Source organism: Didymella exigua, assembly GCF_010094145.1.
Source record: "Didymella exigua CBS 183.55 unplaced genomic scaffold M421scaffold_85, whole genome shotgun sequence".
Taxonomy (NCBI): domain Eukaryota; kingdom Fungi; phylum Ascomycota; class Dothideomycetes; order Pleosporales; family Didymellaceae; genus Didymella; species Didymella exigua.
This window is the reverse complement of record NW_022984859.1, coordinates 1-16860: the sequence shown is the minus strand read 5'-3', so window position 1 is coordinate 16860 and position 16860 is coordinate 1. Positions and strand designations below refer to the sequence as shown.

General features: G+C 47.8%; 8 protein-coding genes across 8 annotated transcripts; 4 read left to right on the top strand and 4 right to left on the bottom strand.

The window, feature by feature from the left end:
• Positions 1-4576: 4576 nt before the first annotated feature.
• Positions 4577-5302, bottom strand: M421DRAFT_10695 (uncharacterized protein; the record flags this gene model as incomplete). The annotated part of the gene is made up of 1 exon (XM_033587139.1): positions 4577-5302. The coding sequence occupies one exon, from the start codon at positions 5300-5302 to the stop codon at positions 4577-4579; it is 726 nt and encodes a 241-aa protein (XP_033442517.1).
• A 236-nt stretch (positions 5303-5538) lies between these two features.
• Positions 5539-7538, top strand: M421DRAFT_413376 (putative cytochrome P450). Its single transcript, XM_033590452.1, has 4 exons — positions 5539-6016; positions 6068-6123; positions 6184-7312; positions 7367-7538. The coding sequence occupies exons 1-4, from the start codon at positions 5732-5734 to the stop codon at positions 7484-7486; spliced, it is 1590 nt and encodes a 529-aa protein (XP_033442516.1). The 5' UTR covers positions 5539-5731; the 3' UTR covers positions 7487-7538.
• Positions 7539-8331: 793 nt separating this feature from the next.
• Positions 8332-8712, top strand: M421DRAFT_78955 (uncharacterized protein; the record flags this gene model as incomplete). Its single annotated transcript, XM_033597446.1, has 2 exons — positions 8332-8447; positions 8490-8712. Coding segments are annotated over 2 exons (339 nt in total), but the record flags the coding sequence as incomplete, so codon positions are not given.
• A 119-nt stretch (positions 8713-8831) lies between these two features.
• Positions 8832-11142, bottom strand: M421DRAFT_379949 (uncharacterized protein). Its single transcript, XM_033589841.1, has 6 exons — positions 10486-11142; positions 10244-10436; positions 10048-10197; positions 9528-9997; positions 9269-9478; positions 8832-9217 (listed from the first exon to the last, which is right to left on the bottom strand). Exons 1-6 carry the CDS (start codon positions 11057-11059, stop codon positions 9063-9065), a joined length of 1752 nt encoding a protein of 583 aa, XP_033442514.1. The 5' UTR covers positions 11060-11142; the 3' UTR covers positions 8832-9062.
• M421DRAFT_379948 (uncharacterized protein) lies at positions 11143-11692 on the bottom strand. The gene is made up of 2 exons (XM_033589840.1): positions 11496-11692; positions 11143-11268 (listed from the first exon to the last, which is right to left on the bottom strand). The coding sequence occupies exons 1-2, from the start codon at positions 11631-11633 to the stop codon at positions 11227-11229; spliced, it is 180 nt and encodes a 59-aa protein (XP_033442513.1). The 5' UTR covers positions 11634-11692; the 3' UTR covers positions 11143-11226.
• A 789-nt stretch (positions 11693-12481) lies between these two features.
• Positions 12482-13753, bottom strand: M421DRAFT_10694 (uncharacterized protein; the record flags this gene model as incomplete). The annotated part of the gene is made up of 2 exons (XM_033587138.1): positions 12482-13396; positions 13445-13753. 2 exons carry the CDS (start codon positions 13751-13753, stop codon positions 12482-12484), a joined length of 1224 nt encoding a protein of 407 aa, XP_033442512.1.
• A 954-nt stretch (positions 13754-14707) lies between these two features.
• M421DRAFT_10693 (uncharacterized protein) lies at positions 14708-15781 on the top strand (the record flags this gene model as incomplete). Its single annotated transcript, XM_033587137.1, has 4 exons — positions 14708-14787; positions 14841-15278; positions 15330-15656; positions 15706-15781. 4 exons carry the CDS (start codon positions 14708-14710, stop codon positions 15779-15781), a joined length of 921 nt encoding a protein of 306 aa, XP_033442511.1.
• An 866-nt stretch (positions 15782-16647) lies between these two features.
• Positions 16648-16803, top strand: M421DRAFT_78967 (uncharacterized protein; the record flags this gene model as incomplete). Its single annotated transcript, XM_033597447.1, has 1 exon — positions 16648-16803. A coding segment is annotated over one exon (156 nt), but the record flags the coding sequence as incomplete, so codon positions are not given.
• Positions 16804-16860: the final 57 nt, after the last annotated feature.

Genomic DNA, 16860 nt, shown 5'->3' with positions numbered 1-16860 from the left:
ACTTTAAGGTAATCTAACACTACCTATATATTAGTAGGAACAAGCCCTAATACCTTAAAGGCCTTTTAGTAGTTAACCTTTATAAATATATTAAGGAATACATCCCTAAAGGCTAGTAGGAAGCCTTCCTTATTAATATAGAGGACGTGTTAGTGTGCTAAGTCTTAAACATGTTAGAAGTACCTATACTTTAATAGCAAGAAATAGACTATGTTAAGTAGCTAGAGGATATATAATAAGTAAGGTAGTATATAGAGAGTAAGGATTTTATTCTCTAGGCAATAGTCCTTAAACTCCTAGTTAAGATAGCTCTTATAGCTGTCTAAGATAAGCAACCTATACACCCCTACCTAACACGTCTTTGTATGCGCGTTAAAGTGCTTTAACTACTTAAGGCTAAGTATATTATTTATCTAACTATTCTTAGAGACTAAGAGCTTCTAATTATAGGGTATATCTATCTCCTTATACTAGGCAGAGATGTAGACGCGTCCTTTATAGATAATAAAAGGTAGAGTTGTATACCTAGTAGCGCAGATGCTCTAGATAATAGTAACCTACTCGCGATTGCCTAGCTAAACAAGCTCTAGCTGAGCACGTCTCTCTAAGCCTGTAACAACCTTTAAAGACAAAGCAACGCCTATCTAGAACCTAGTTTTATTAAAGTTATGCATGTTGTTGTTGCAAATGCTATACTTAAGTTTAGTATCCTCTACTAGCTTAAACTATATACTAATTGTCTTAGGATCTTCCTGTAGTATCCTCTGTCTATCCTTAGCTTAATTAAAGGCTATTTTAAGCTTATCTAAACGTGTTATAAGCCTACTAGCCTATATTTTACTAACAGGCTCTTCACTACGCACACTAAGTATCTTATTAGCGATATCTGCTACCTCATATAGCTAGGGCGCAAATCCTTGCAAATTAAGGTTAAGTATATACCTGACAATTATCTAATCCTCTAGTATAGTATGTAAAGAAAGTAGGGGAAGGACTAGACTACTTTCTTCCTAGTCTAGAAGGACCTAGACAAATCTAGACAAGCTTTGTCTACACAGGAAGCGTATAGCCTAATAGAGGTAAGGTAGGGTTATGTAATATAATAGACAAGTTATTATATTAGATACTAGGGAAAGATTCCTAGGCTAGGTATAGAGCAAATAGAGGGGGGAGAGCTAGAGGTATTTATACTTCCTCTCCTCTGTCTGTATTTCTAAGCAGAACGTTCTAGACTCCTCTAGGTACGTCTACTTAGTAATCTATACTTAGTTTTGCTGCATATATAAGCAAGATTACATAGGTGTATGCTTAATTATATACATCAGCATCTACAAAGTAGGCTACTCTATTTGTAAGTAGAGGGTCTGGAACATTTCTAGTTACTAAAAATAGAGAACAGCATATCTTAAGAACAAGAGGAGAAATAGGCTTCGTAAGCACACGATTCTAATCCTCTCTTCTTAGAGATTACAATAACAATGCTTAGGTAAGCATAGCGCTATACCTAAGAAGGAAATACGCTGGAGAAAGATTATAAGAACAAAGTCTTATAACTTTACAAACTTCGCACCTAGAGTTAGAATTATATAGCTTTAGCACAGACTTAAGAAGCACTATTAAATGTGTAGTAAAGTAAGTAAGGTAAGGCTACAAAAAGAGTACATAAATATAACATAAATAACTTAAAGAATTTACTTGCTATTGTTGTTAGTGTAAGGATAAATAAATTAAAAGGGGGTTTAGACCTATTGTTGCCACACGCGCACAGATCTACTAACTGAATTAAGGATCTATTCTAATCCTTGTAACAGATAGCAAGCTGATAATTAGATAGTAGTGGTGCACAGATCAGTTAATTCAAGTAAGGGTAACGTACTCCACAAGCGAGCCGGTCACCCAAGCGAGCCGGTCACTTTTGCCAAGACCACACCAACACTGTAACTACTTTGCAACATTACAGCACACAACAACTATATATCACACTGCGTAGTATATTAGACTAGTCTATAGTACTCTCCGCATCTTTACTACATGTCCGCGCGTTGTGCCCTGTCTTGCCACATGTGCCACAGCGTCTCAAAGACTAAGTGCTCCCATTAGCTTGCGCTCTCTTCTTTGCCTTCTTCCTATCACTACAGGCCTCAAACTCCTTTAGAGTAGTTAGCTGCACTCCCTTACTAAACATTAGTGTCCCTTCACACTAAATTTGCTTTCTTTTGTGTAATTTACAATGTGTAGCAGCCTTGTTAGCTAACTATAGGTCAGTGACCTAGTTGCGCACTAAAACTAGTAGATGCGCCATTAGCTCTGCGCCTTTAGTAAGCTAATTAAGAGCGTTAACTATTAATATTAGTAAGCTATTAGTGTGTCTCTAGATCCTCTCTTAAATTAGCTTTAATTAAAACCTAAACTCTAGGGTGTTGCTTAGTGTTTTAGACTCCTAGGTACTCTCATCTACAGGGGGTAGTGGTGGAGTACACAACCGTACATTAAGCTTTAATATCACAGCCTCTAGGTGAAGTGGGACTAGGCCAGCGCCTCTGAACCCTCCCTAGATGTTGCTCTTTGTAATTAAGGCGTCAAAAGCTGCTTTGAAGCATGGCAAGAACTCAAGTTTGGTGATGCGCGTAATCTTGCTGCGCATTAGCCTGTCAGCTTGGCGGCCATAGGCCTTCTTTAACAGGGAGAAACATCCCACATTAAGCGGCTGCAGCAAGTGCGACGAGTGTGGAGGCATGCACAGAGTGATAATCTTGTGCTCCTCACAGTACTAGTGGAATTCAACTGAGTTGTGGCTCTCGTGGCCGTCTAGGACGAGCTGTAACGGTCTAGACTCTAAAGCTAAAGAAGAGCTAGAGCTAGCCGGTTACATTAGCTTAGCCGGCTTGGCTAAAGCTGGATATATATTATCTACGCAGTTAACTAGACGTCTAGTTAACTTGTGCATGCTTTTTAGCAAAAGTTGTTAGGAAGTAGATATCCTTTATTGGCCTTTGGCCAGACTACTACAGCTTTTGCCTGCCCTAGTTAGCATTACTGCCATGACATAACTCTTGCTGGACGCGATGGCGTTGATGGCCTCTTTCTGCACGCCTTAAAACTTGGCTGTCTTGCCCATCATCTACTGCAATTGCGCGGCTGCGTCCATCTTCCTTAATCAGCCCGATTAACTAATCCTTGCCTCATCTGCTTCGCTCTTAAACAGGGCGTGGTTGCGCTTCTTGCACTTATTATTGTTGTCTACGCCTGCTAAGAACTCCAAAAACTAGTGCTAATCTGTGCTTAACATACAGAACTACTGTCTCTTGTCTGCTACTGCCCCTGCCTATTCTTTAATCCCTTGTGCGTATATTATCCCCACAATGTGCACTGTGTGCCCTACCTGCTTGTCTGTAATAGCTGACTATATGTTCTACTTGTTCTACTCCTTGTTCTTGTCTCCCTCGTCTGCTTAAAACGTGGTGGACCTGCGCAAAAACTGCTAGCTAATGCTAATAGCAATCTTGTGATACGCTAGAATTATTAAATCTAACCCTAATCTGATCCTGCTCTTGCGCTTCAACACCTCTTAGAGCCAGTTGCTTGTCTACTTGCAGCTGCTTAGATCTGCTAGCTATATGTGCAATAATATCACCTCCTTCTCCCACACCATCGCCTCTAACTGCTGCTGGAACGGTAACACTAACCACATGTAATTGTCAAGCCTCAGCTCCGGCCACTGAGACAAGCAAACCAAAAGGTAACATGGCTCATACTGATGGTGAGCCTGCGCCGGAACAGTACTGATATTGTTACAAGACACAGGTCAGAGGTAGCTTTGCTACATGCCTTGTCATGGGTCAGAAGTGGCTTCGCCACATGCCCGGCCTGACAGTAATACACCAACAGCTTACCCACCTCACGCGGCAAATACTAGTGGATAATCTTAATATTGCTGCTCGCGCTGTATCCCTTGTAGTACTGCGTCACAAACACAAGTTACTACCGTACTGTAGATCCCAGCCTATTCCTTTCCGCTTTCCGCTCTGCGGCAGTTTGCGGAGTATGGCAGGCTCAGACGCATCCTCAGCTGTTTAACGCATCTAGAGGTCCTAAGCGGTGCTCCCGGCTTCGGGTTGACAATCGAGCTTCAGCTGCCGCTGCCGATGTACAAAGCAGCGTCGGGAGCATTTCCCTCCCGGTGTCTTTCGCACAACACACTTGCTCAAACAGAAGGTACTGTAAGCCTTCGCAGATTGATATCTCGATTCGTGAGTGATTTGACCCAGTTTGCGTTGGGCCTGCTCACATGGTTCATGGAAGACGATTTGTGAAGACAGGGCAGAAACACGAACAAGTCTGTGTCCAGCGTCACAACATTGACAAGACTATCGAAAATCGGAACGACACTTACACCATCGCCAGCATCAAATAAGGATGCAAACTTTTGTTGTTCGAGTCACGGCATTGCACGGTGTTGAACAGTAACTGTTCAAGTTTGCCCAGCTGTGGGGCGGTCAACAGTAAAAACTGAGGTTGTTCAGGTTGAGGCTCGGACAAATACATTCGTTTCTGATCATAGCCAGGCCTTAGCAATTCAGAAGTCCTCCGCTCGAATAGGCTGTCCATCCAACCACTTCTTGCATTGAAGGTAAAGCTTGTCGTGCGCTTCACGCGAAGGGGTACCAGCGTCCTCACGTCGATGACCTGGCATGCCATGAAGAACCTTGATACCCTCCATTGTCTCTTCCTGGCCATAAGCAAGCATCTTGTAGCCGGGAGAGTAGCTTGCAAGCCTTGCCTCATCCAAATGCGGGACTCTGTTTGGATTTACCGGGATCATCTTGTCCTTCTCATACCAGTGCCTCACGAGCCTGGCTTTCCACTCTCCAGCGTTATCGCGCTCCCACAAATAACAGAACCGACAGTCGCACTCCACGTCGACTTCGCATCCGTCGATGACAAATCGCTGAGTTATAGTGGACTTCAGCTTCGTGACAGCACGAGTACCGTCTGGTCGAATATCGGTGCTGGCTCCCACGCACCTGTGCATGATAAAGGCGCCTTTGTCCATGCCAACCTTGGATATCTCGAAAAACTTCTTGTAATGAACGCGACCACTCCATGTGGTATAAATCTGAGCGTCTTCGTGGAATATGGATTCGAAATTGTCCCATTCGCATGCATCGCGGTACATAGGCCAACCCTCAGCCAGTTCGCGTAGCTTCCAGCGCTGCAGCGCCAGATCGTTGGATCCATTATTTCGGATGGCTTCGACAGGCCGAGAGCCTTCTGGTAAGGTGTGACGATTGACTGAAGACATGTTCCTTGGCTTATGTTGTTGTTCTTGCTTGGTCAGTTGGTGCAGGTAGTCCTTGAATTTACCACAGGAGGCGGACGGCGTCTCAAGATATCAATTCCATACATGGTCTCGTCGGAGATGTTTACGTTTTGCTGCTGCCGCGTTGTCCGTCCCGTAGAACTACGGTAAAGTATCTTAACCGCATGGGGAGATCTTGCACGGGTAGACGCCGCTTTCTTTCGGGATAGATCTTGCCGGCCGGCTCATGATCGGGATCGGGTCGGCTATCGGCCCGATCATCTCATGCTCTTCCATGACTGAAGTAACCACTAAATATACGACCAAATTGGACTTAGCTACAATGTATTCCGATGTGCCTGATAAATCTCAGCGTTGTCCAACCTGCAGCTCGTCGTTGCCTCAATATTGGAAGCGTGGATCAGTTACAAGATGTCTAGCACCTACTACATAGTCGGTTTTGCTCTCGCCTTATTTTTTATTTGTTACGTTGCACAGAGACCAGGCAAAAGCCTTCACCGGTATCCTGGACCGTTTCTTGCATCTATAACCAATGTTTGGCGTGCATTGGATGTCTATGGGCGGAACACGCACATCACCTACCGCAAGTTGCATGCCAGGTATGGTGACGTTGTCCGAGTGGCGCCTAACGTTTTATCATTTGGCAACCCGTCTGCAATCCAAGACATATACGGACTGCAGAAAGGTTTCACCAAGGTAAGTCTGGTGAGAACCTATATCCGAGATCAATACACTGACTTGCATCAGAGCGGGTACTACGATGTTTTTGCGACTTTGAACAGAGGCAACATCATCTATAATTTGTGAGCCTACTTCAGATCTACTTTTCAGAAGCTGCAGCTGCTGACACAATCTTTGCTTAGATTTTCAACAAGATCAGAGGCATACCATGCCCGCCTGCGACGCTCTGTCAATCATGCGTTCGCACTGTCGACACTGTTGGACTTCGAACCACTTGTGGACAGCTGTACATCCTACTGGCTCCAGCGTACCGAGGAAATCTACGTCAAGGAACAGAGACTTTGTCCATTGTCTACGTGGGTTCAATATTTCGCGTTCGATGTGATTGGGGAACTCACTTGGTCTAAACGACTTGGCTTCGTTGAGGAAAATAGGGATGTTGCAGATATTATCGGTACCGTCGATTCGTTCCAAAACTACGGTACTATAGTAGGCCAAAATCCCTGGTGGGACACCTTGCTCGTCAAAAACCCAATCAAACGATTCCTCGAGTCCAAGAACCTTTGGCCGGCAAGCCCAAACGCAGCCATCATCCAATTTGCTTTAGCACGGAAACAGGAAGCATCTGCGAGCCTACGCTCAGGTGGTAGCTTGCACACCCCAGGCCCAAAAGGCATCAACTTCCTGCAGCGTTTCTTACAATCTCAAGACAGAAATCCCGATTTTCTCACCGATGATCGAATCACCGCCATGTGCGCCTCTCTGATCATTGCCGGCTCCGACAGCACAGCTATTAGCCTTTCTGGAGTCTTCTACTATCTTTTAAAGAATCCACGTGTATACAGCAAGTTAATGGCTGAGATTGATGCAGCGAGTGCTGCGGGAGCTCTTGCACCATCACCAAACAGCACTGGTGCTGATGATGTTGTTTCATTTCCTGCGGCCAACAAGTTAAAGTATCTCGATGCAGTCATCACCGAGTCGTTTCGGATGCATCCGGCGGCAGGCCTACTTTTAGAACGCGTTACCCCGCCACAGGGTGCCACCATAGAAGGCCATTTTGTACCTGGGGGGGTTGTAGTTGGCTGTAACGCGTGGGTTTTGCACCAGAACAAGGAAGTCTTTGGTGAAGACGCCGATGTATTCCGGCCGGAGCGATGGCTTGAGGGAGAAGGTGTTGATCCTTTGAAAATTGGGAAAATGAGGTCTAGTATGTTTCAATTTGGTGCAGGGTCGAGAACATGCATTGGAAAGAACATCAGTTTGATGGAAACATACAAGATGGTGCCCAGTTTTTTGAGAAAGTTTGAGGTAAGAAGCCTCTGGACATGATTGGCTAAATATTACTGACACGCTATGTGATAGATCGAGCTGGATGAGAGCAATGGGTCTTCGTATTTGAAGAATGCCTTCTTCGTTCATCGCAAGAATTTCAATGTCCGCATCAAACTCAGAAAAACTGAGTCCGTTCGGTCCTTGGGATAAGTCACGATGTAGGGATCCCGAAAATGATCTTGGCTGGGACAGTGTGGCCATGAAACGTGTGTTTGATTCTAGAAAGTAGTTCGGGCAGTGGACTTCACTTAAGTGTTTGCGTTCATAATCGCGACTTACCTGAAGACCCTTGTAATGAGTTCTACGGAGGACCCTCCAATGCCGGTCATCTAGTGGCATCTGTTGCGGCAGACACAGCCGCTGTAAAGTCGATGGGAAACTGCGCTGAGTTGCTTGCTAGTTTGGAGGCGACCATATACGTATGTGTCCTGAGATGTGTCAGTCCGAGGTAGTCAACAGAGGTGACGATCAAGGCTATAGGACCGACTTGCACCGCAACAGCATCCACCGTGCTTGCCCTCATTCTGGGTGACTCTATGTCAGTGGCCATGCTGCGACTCTGCTGTTTTCGACTAGTGTTTCTGCTTACGATCCTCTTCACGACCAGTTCAACTACTGATCTGCTTTTGCCAGATCTAACGGCTCACTCATGGCCGCTACCATCCTCGTCGGCCTAGCCGAAGGTGGTGGCAAAGCTCCCATAACCACAGTTGTTGCGGGTTCACTTCATGGTCAACAAAGCGGTTCAATGATGGTTTCTCACATCTTCTCTGTTGCGGCTTATTCATCGGGCCAGCGATCGATGCAGTTACCGCGAGATTTGTTAAGTGGCACTAGTTTTGCGGCTGGATCGCAATTGTGGCAATCAGCGACTTCGTTATCGGCTTGTTTGCAGTCCAAAAGATCGCCTACATGAAAGCGTCCCATAGTGATTACAGGACGGGGTCGAGCACCAAACGCATGCTCGACGAAACTTTCTACAGCGGCTATAAATAACCTCCGGCCATAATAAGAACCTGGAACTTTGGACCGTTCTCTGGGATACCAAATCAATGGGCACTTATCCTGGCGTGCTATGGGCTGGTTTGATGATCGGCACTTTGTTGGAATGGTGGGTTTCGGTACATCCCGTGACTGTGTGCTGAGCAACGAGCACGAACCTCGTTGTTCAAGTTACAGTAGCCATAATCCTCGTTCAGACTCTGTACGGCTTCAAGTTGTGGGAAGTTGGTGTCTTTGATTTTGCTGGACCGATAGGTGCTCATCTGGCCGTGTTCTTCGACGGCCGTCTCACCGACACCATAAGCAACCGCTGGGTCGCACGCAACGACGCTCTCTGCCTTCCTAAGTATCACCTCTCTCCCTTGCTAATTTAATCCTCAATCAGACCGTTGGGCATCGTCGCTGCTAGCAGGTGAAGTCTCGGTCGCTGTGACCCTTGTACGCGATGTAACCAGTTGCGTGTTATCTTTTCACGCATAGGACTGTATACTTTCGGAAGGACTTGCAGAAGCATTCGACCAGATGGCCGCAATGCAGTGTTTTGTTTTACCCTTTTTGCGATTGAATTGTATGAATGCGGCGAAATTTTTACGACAAGGGCGTCGAAACGCAGGCCCTCCAGACATTTTTCGGCTTATCGGGTGGCGACCTAGACTGAAGTCTAGCTTCTTGTTCGGATTGTTCGGGGCCGGATTTGGACTTTCTCGAAGTCGTCAATGGGGGTTCAGCAATACAGACCGTCACCGAGTAGAAGATCAAGATCTGACTGTCCGAGGAGGTCGTTGGTCGTGCTCAAATCGTACTGCGTGAAGTCGAAATCAAAGGGTCGAGCGATGTCGGAGACAACAGTGCTCGGTGTATTGCGCTCCCTCACACTTGCTATAGCTGGAGTCAAATCGTGTCGATGAGAATAAGATCTACATAACTTACAAACTGAATCCAGCTTTTGAGTAAATCTGTGAATGGCTTCACGAGCTCGCCGAAACAGCACGCTCGTCCGTTGCAACAGTCTCATGTTATCGAGACATTCCCCTAGAACCTGCCTGATCTTGACTGCTGGAATACCAATCAAGACTTCCAAATTGGGATGCACTTGATAGAGCAGTGCAAGACAGAAAAGATGCATGGCTACTGACGAACCTACTTCCCATTAGTATTGCTGTTCTTGACTTCGAAGTGGTTTTCGTACTGGCGTGATTGCAAAGCCACCACATGTTGTTCTGGTTTAAGAAATCTTCTGATTGCGAGAGAACAGAGAGTATCTGGTGCATGTTCTCGAGCGCAACGAAGTCGCTTCTGAGAGTCGGTAAGCAGTGCTCAACAAAAGGCACGGCTTCTGCATTCGTGTGTGAAGAGCCAATGGCAATGTCGAGCACTTGTGTGAGAACCGGTCCATTAAGCAAGATGAGGGCTCGGTAGTAGTGCATTGTTAGAGAAAGCCTGAATCGATCCTCGACCCTTTGAGAGGAAAGAATCGTGCTGACTTCTTGTGGTGTTATTAGCTCGAGACCCGGATCGAGCTTGCGATTCCACTCCTCGAATAGGTGGAACAATTTCAATCTCGTTGCTAGCAAAGTCCATGTGCTCAACGACTCTTCCCTTTCGATGTTATGCTGATACATATCACTCAGGACGGATGCAACGATGCAATACAAATCACTACGCGAACCATTAGTCGTACATTCTTTGGAGTCATTCTGAAGCCTTACGTTTGATACTTGTGATGCAGAAGACTCTCAGTCTGGTAGTCGTGCCCGATCGATGAAATACGGCATGTGCTGTTTGGGTCTTCTAGGCGAGGCGTACATATGTAGTGTGATGGGATAAGGCACGGCCTGCCTAAACACATGCAAAGCATTCTGATTGCGTCAGCTTTTAGCTCAGGATCGGGCACGTGAAAGGTACCTATCCTGGTTGATTAAGCAATACCACAGTCTCTTACTGAGTTCAGCGTCTGACGGCGAGATCTCTTTATAGCTGGATGGGCAGTGCAAGCCGAGCTGGAAGGCAGCTTTCACTGCCAAAGCATGGTATGTCCAGCTTTTAACTGACATTTGCTGTTGCTGCTGATAGCTCGTCACAAGTAATAACGCCTGTACTACAAAAGCATGTAAGTAAGGGCAAGATTTGAGCCAGCAGTAACTTACTGAGTCTTATGTTGGCACCCCTGAGGGTCTCAGAGATCACGCAATGCAAGCTTCGGCGGAAAAAAATGTCGCTTCGAATGTCTCCAACCACCATACACGAGTGCGCGAATGCGATATTGACAAGCGCTCGTTTCGTCCATGATCCCGGCTCACAGGACCCAGAGGTCAGTTCTCTCAGAGACGTGATCAAGGTCGCTTTGGCGATGAACGGCAATATAGGTGCTGTAGTCGCAAAGAAGCGATCGAGCATCAAAAGCGACTCTGACATGGCCGGCAACGTCGCAAGGAAGGGATTCTCGAGACTGGCCATGTGAGATGCAGTTGATGCTTTAGCCTCATTCCCGTCATCTGTCAACATTGCCGTCGTCAACAATTGGCTCTGATCATGCTGGAGCGGTGCGCTGCGCAAGAAATGAAAGAAACAGCGCGAGACTGAGCGGAAAAATGCATGATTTGAAGATGGCCCTGGGCTTGCTGTTAACGAGCCCCGTGATGACAATCGTGTACTGACCGAAATACCCGAAGTCAGAGGCGTGCTGATCCTGGAAAATCCTTGCTGCATGAGTGTCTTCATTGGCTTCCGGATCAAAGTCGTTACCAACTATATCAGGATCAACTGTGTCAGTATCCTGCGATCTAGCGCCATCGTTCAGTAGATGATCGCAACGGGAATCGTGGATAACAGTAGGCGAGATATCAACGGGGCGAGACTCGGCTACAAATTCTTTTGCCGCATGTAGTTCATGCTCCAATTCTCTGACTTTGTGTGCCAGTTGAGCCCGACTGCTTCTTGATCAGCAGTGTCCATCATCCAAAGAGTTGACGCGAACCTAGTAGATCTCCTGACATCAGGCTCATGAGATGGTTTTGCATACACACACTTAATTCTGAGGTGTCGGCACGTCGAGCAGGCGGGTTGGTTTCCATTGCACTTGCGATTACACAAGTCAATGACGGGGTTTGAATGAGACAGATAAGGACAGCGGGCTGTGCTGGGGAACCAGACCTACCTTAGTCTTTCGAGATCTGCAACTCTGGCACGCAAGCGATATGCGACTTCGACGAGTTGGAACAGATACCTCAGATGCGGAGGCCTCGGCATGCGAATCGACGTTACCGGTAGTGGCCTCGCTGGCATCGGTGGTCATCTTTTCAATCTCCTTCACAGTGTCTCATCATTCGGCAGAGCCGGAAGCGTGCAAAAGTGTGATTCGGGAGGACAAAGAAAAATGGCGAGGAGTCGGAACGGTTGTCGCCGAAGTTGCCGGAGCTACTACCTACGGTACCTACCGGTACCTGCAACCTGCCGAGGTAGATTCCACCCCGCACTATCAATTAGCCAGGACTGTCCTCCTCGCCACAACCAGTTTCCATCATTGACGATTACAAGAGCCTTAATGCACATGTTTGTATGCACTGTGGCAGTGTAATAAGAAGAATGGCAAGGTCATAGGAGTTCATCGTCAACTCTGTCAGCTACCATAAAGTTCGAGTGGATAATGCCAGACCAAACCATCTCCGACCGACGAGCTTCCGGCTTAAACAATCAACCAGGATTTAATGGGAAGGATCTTCACAGAGACGTGACGATTGGCCTGTTACGTAGTTAACCAAATATCAAATCGCACGAGCACCTTCGCACAAGACAGTGCCTCTTAATCGCATTTGATTGGTTGATGGACTGCGACTTAGAATGGCCTCTGGAAAATCCCTTTACAAGTGCAAGAAAGCCTGCTGAAGGAAGAGAGTTAAGTCCTTCTGGCTTTCTGCATAGCAGACCCTTTCGCAAAGCACAGCTATAGAGCTGCTTTCTAATTACTCTCAAAGGAAGCGAAAGTTTATATACATACGCAAACGTATTAGACTTAGGAGCAATTGTAGGTACCTGCATTCTTTTCCATTAGTTACTTTTATATTACAAGCAAGAAACGACTATGGAAATGTTGCCTAGTGCAGAGCTCTTCGCCTGCGCACAAGGGATTATAAGCGACAATGCCTACATCGCCACCATGCCCTGCACGGTGCTAGTAGCAAACGCTGACATATCAAAACGCTGAATTTCCTTCGCCATTCCCTGGCCACCTGAAACATCCATAACAAGTATAGCCGGGCCCACTGTTGCATTACCTGGTACCATTGCATACAAGAAGTTACCTGCGCTTGCGATGTCGATCATTCCAGGAACCTGATTCGGCGAAAGATCGTGTTCTTTGATAATACTGGCGTCCTTGACACTCATCTCTACGATGCGGTCAGTACCAACGTCTGTCACGAACGCGGACCCTGTGGCGCGCGAAATGGTCGACCAGCAGGTCGCCTTCTGGCCGGTGATCTTTCCCGCACCCGCGACGGTGGCCTGGCCTTTCGTATCGAAGCCAATGACTGCAGCACCGAAGGAAGCATCGGTTGTGAATAGCGAGTGGCTGCCAGGTATCCGGGTTGTGCCGAACAATACAGCTGTTCCGTTTGGTGACATGCGGTTGTCTTTCGTACCGAGTGTTGCCGGACCCTGGCCTTTACGTTGGACGTCGAACGTAGACATAAACCCGGTGTTGTTGACCGTTGGGTCGCCCTTTACCATTGTAAAAAGCTTCGTACCGTCGGCTGAGAACAAAGCCTGTGAGACAGTGTTGAGAGGACCCTTCGGTGGCGTGGTTTGCCCGATCTCGAACAGGCGGAGATTGTCCATGGGTCCGATTCCTTGATGGGAGAACGACGCGCAGGATACGCCAGCCTTGGAACCGGACATGGCAACGCATACCATTTGGTTTTCTGCAGATGCAGCGACAGTGTTGGGAAATTCTCCTGGGAGAGCCACAGGTTCACCGACCATGTTCAGGCAGGTCGGGTTATCAGGACTGATAGCAAGCATGGAGACAGTGTTCGAGCCCGAATTGACAGCGAAGATGTACTGTAATCTCATTAGGACAAGCAGACGTGTACATATGCCTCCACTTACGTTACCAACACGTGTCAATGCCGACTGACTAGACAGACCATCACGAAGCGTAGGCTTTCCAGAAGCTGCTTCGATCATGACTGCTCCAGCACCGCCAGTCTTGACGGAGCTGCCCGCTGCAAGGCTACCATTACGTTGAATTGGGAGTGCTACGACAGCATTTTGCGCTTCGTTTGTGATGAAATACACAGCTTTTCCCGTTGCGTGTTGCTGGTGCTTATTGATGTCCTTCGGGAGCGACGGCGCTGCCTCTCCGAGGGGCACCAAAGCAGCTAGCAAGAGGGCGAGTCTAGTAAATGTTGAAGTCATGATAAGCGTAGTTCTTGATCGGAAAATTGTATAATGCGATGATTCCAGAGAACGCTGCTCGTAGAGAAGGAAGTGAGTAGTCGATTGTCCTTCACTCTTGTGGATATTGTTCTGAAGTACTTATACATGTAGTCTCATCGCATCTCCTCAAGTGTTGTACGGTACGCCTACGTGATTACTCGATCGTGACGTCCAGAAAGGGTAATGTGGGACATACGTGATGCCTCAGATCACGCCTGAGGCCATTCTATGAAACCCGCATTAACCGCTGAAGTCAATACTGAGACAATATGGCTGAGTGCATTGATACGAAGAAAATCAGACTTGCCAACCAGGGAGGAAATTGATTCCAAAGCGCTTTGCCTAATTTGGTTGCAATGGACCGTGCACTGCACGCTAGGGTCGAGCTATGACTGCGATCTTTCGGATCTCTGAGTCAGTCACCGAGGCCGAACTAGGAACGTCTCTACTTGCAGTAATTGTTGCCATCATCAGGATCAGACGCTTCCACTACTCGCAACGCACATTGTTTTGGCCAGCCAGACTCTTCGAATACCCTTCGACATCCGAATTGCGCAGCGTGATTGTGCTGCACTTGTAGCTCGATCACTCTATTATTGTACTGGGGTACGCGAAATTCTTGGGCACTCAAGTGAAATCTCAGACGCTGAAACAGCCTTTCAATTTACTTGTGAGGTGTGCCTGATGGTCAAGTTCACCTTTAGGCCGTTCAAAAGCCAGAAAGGGTCTCCTGCAGGTATGTGGTCCTTGACTCCACTGCGACAACCTGCACAAACATGAACACAATATGAAGGGCGTCGACCAACAAGCGTGCTCTCACAAAATCGATGGCTAAGACCCAACCTGCTCTCCACCTACGAGAACATTCTTGGTACCATTCTCAGGAAGCATATGGCCTTGAGGATACGCATATACCGTAAGGCTAATCATTCCATGAATGCAGATCAGCCAACTACTGAGCAACCCCAAAATCCCCATCAGAGGCGCCGAGAGCAAGTTCGTCGTGCCCAGAAGTATGTTATGCCCATCTCAACACCCATGGAATACCCCTGACACTTTGACTAAGAACACATCGCGAGCGCAAAGAGTCATACATAAAGTCACTCGAAACCGAGGTCATACAGCTGCGCGCCAACGAGACGCAGTCATACCACAAGATAAAGGCCCTGTATGCTGAAGTCAATGCAATGAAGAATTTACTTGTGGAGAACGGCATTCGCATCCCGTCTGCGCTGCCGTCACCGTTAGTACCACAGATCTACAGTCCAGACGACGTGGAAGTGGCGCCAGCACTTGAGTTCTTCGAATTCAACATCCCAGGTAAATCACCCAAACAGCAGGGTGAACGCATAAGCGTCAAGACATCAGCTCGACAAGGCGGCAACAGAGAGGCAGCGAGGACCCACAACGCTGCGCCTACGACGTTCGACCTATTCACCCCTCCTACTGAGACTGATTTCAGTCAGCAAGACCCCACAGCCATCGGGATAGAATTTATCCTCAGGTAAGCCCTCTTCTACTAACGCCATCTTCGCTCCACTGACTCTGGCTCAAGTCTAGAGGCCCCGTGTCTAGGACATATACCAGGGACGCTAGATAACGAGGAACCATCCGGTCACGCGCTTCTGACCAGTGCAACCCTGCTCCACCACCAGCAGTCCTATCCCGTCGGGCATGGCCACCTCGCAAACCCCACCTGGACGGTCCCCAAATTGGGCGTTGAGCGTCTCCTCGAACTGTCGACGAGCATCCCGCTTGACGGCGAGGTCACACCCGTGCAAGCATGGGACTATATACGACAGCATCCGCAGTATCATAGCCTTGATTGTGCTAGATTGGAGTCACTGAAGGCGACGTTGTTGTTGCATGTTAAGTGCTATGGGTAAGATCCTATGAATGCGCGGAGAAGGACTGTGGCTGACGAGGAGCAGATTCGGGGCCGTTATTGCTCAGGATGTGTTTGAGAATGCGGTCTTTGACATGTTCATCGAAGGCGGCTTCTTCTGATTGGGAAGGCTTCACACGGAAATCTGAGTGCAGTAGACGCTCGCAGAGGGCAAGTAGAGTGCTGGCTCGACCGGGCGGTTCGCATCCCTGCTCCATGGAAAACTGCAGTCCTGGTGTTGTTCCCATTCTCCCCGTTGCAGTAGCGAAATAGAAGGTCGAGAAGGGTTAGCGCTGGAGCGAAAGCGGCGACGACGGCGAGCGCGCGCGTTCTGGCATGAGTATTTGAAGCAGCTTAGGACGGCTGACAAAGGCCTGGTTCATGGAGGTCTGTCATGATATTCATCGATACCAGAGGCGTCAAATATAGATGCGGAGAGTGCATCACAGCTGCTCGGATTCGTTAACGCGTTCTGCATGGTTTACGACCCCGAATTTCCCGGTCTCCAATAGAACCGCATCGCCTGCACTGACATTACAACCCTTCTCCGCGCTTGGATGCATCGAATCCCAGCTTGATAGCCGGACCTGCATGCGCGCCCCGTTCAGTAGGCTGTTCACGACGGTGGTGTAGCACTGGATGTGGCAAGAATCTGCATACGGCGTTTCTGCAACAGGAGCTGTAACGGTTGTGAGGAGAAGCAGATTACGTGTTGTTGGCGGTGGTCTGGCGCTGCTTCCTTGTCGTATTAAGCACCTATCACCTCAGCTGCATCACAAACATGTGATGAAAACAGACCCCGCAGCCAGCCCTTCGAGAGGCGGGCACAAGCAGAACAACAGAACAAAACAACAGAATACACTCGTTTTGATTTGCACTTGATACCGCAACAGGAGCGGTCGCGTCGGCCTGCAGTGCGACTACCAACACTCGTCACTCGTCTAACTACAACAGAGCCCTCTGTAAGGATCCTGAGGTGATCTAGGGCTGGTTCTGCCTAGTAGAGAATACTAAAGCCAAGTATAGTATCCTAGATAAAGACACGTACAACTTTAATAAGTCTAGGTTTATAATAGGCGTTATATCAACTAGAGCTGTTGTCACATGTAAGGAGCTGGCCTCTGCGGGCTATTTGCAAGTATGAATCAAATGGATTTGTTGAGGGGTGGCTGCAGGCGGAGGTCTGCAGACTTTTATGTCC

Coding starts and splice junctions, on each gene's coding strand:
- M421DRAFT_413376 (XM_033590452.1), top strand. CDS start 5,732: ATGTCTAGCACCTACTACATAGTCGGTTTTGCTCTCGCCTTATTTTTT. Junction 6,124..6,183: donor GGCAACATCATCTATAATTT/GTGAGCCTACTT, acceptor ATCTTTGCTTAG/ATTTTCAACAAGATCAGAGG. Junction 7,313..7,366: donor GTTTTTTGAGAAAGTTTGAG/GTAAGAAGCCTC, acceptor GCTATGTGATAG/ATCGAGCTGGATGAGAGCAA.
- M421DRAFT_379949 (XM_033589841.1), bottom strand. CDS start 11,059: ATGAAGACACTCATGCAGCAAGGATTTTCCAGGATCAGCACGCCTCTG. Junction 10,198..10,243: donor TGCTTAATCAACCAGGATAG/GTACCTTTCACG, acceptor TGACGCAATCAG/AATGCTTTGCATGTGTTTAG. Junction 9,479..9,527: donor GTGGCTTTGCAATCACGCCA/GTACGAAAACCA, acceptor AATGGGAAGTAG/GTTCGTCAGTAGCCATGCAT.
- M421DRAFT_379948 (XM_033589840.1), bottom strand. CDS start 11,633: ATGACCACCGATGCCAGCGAGGCCACTACCGGTAACGTCGATTCGCAT. Junction 11,269..11,495: donor GCAGATCTCGAAAGACTAAG/GTAGGTCTGGTT, acceptor ATCAAGAAGCAG/TCGGGCTCAACTGGCACACA.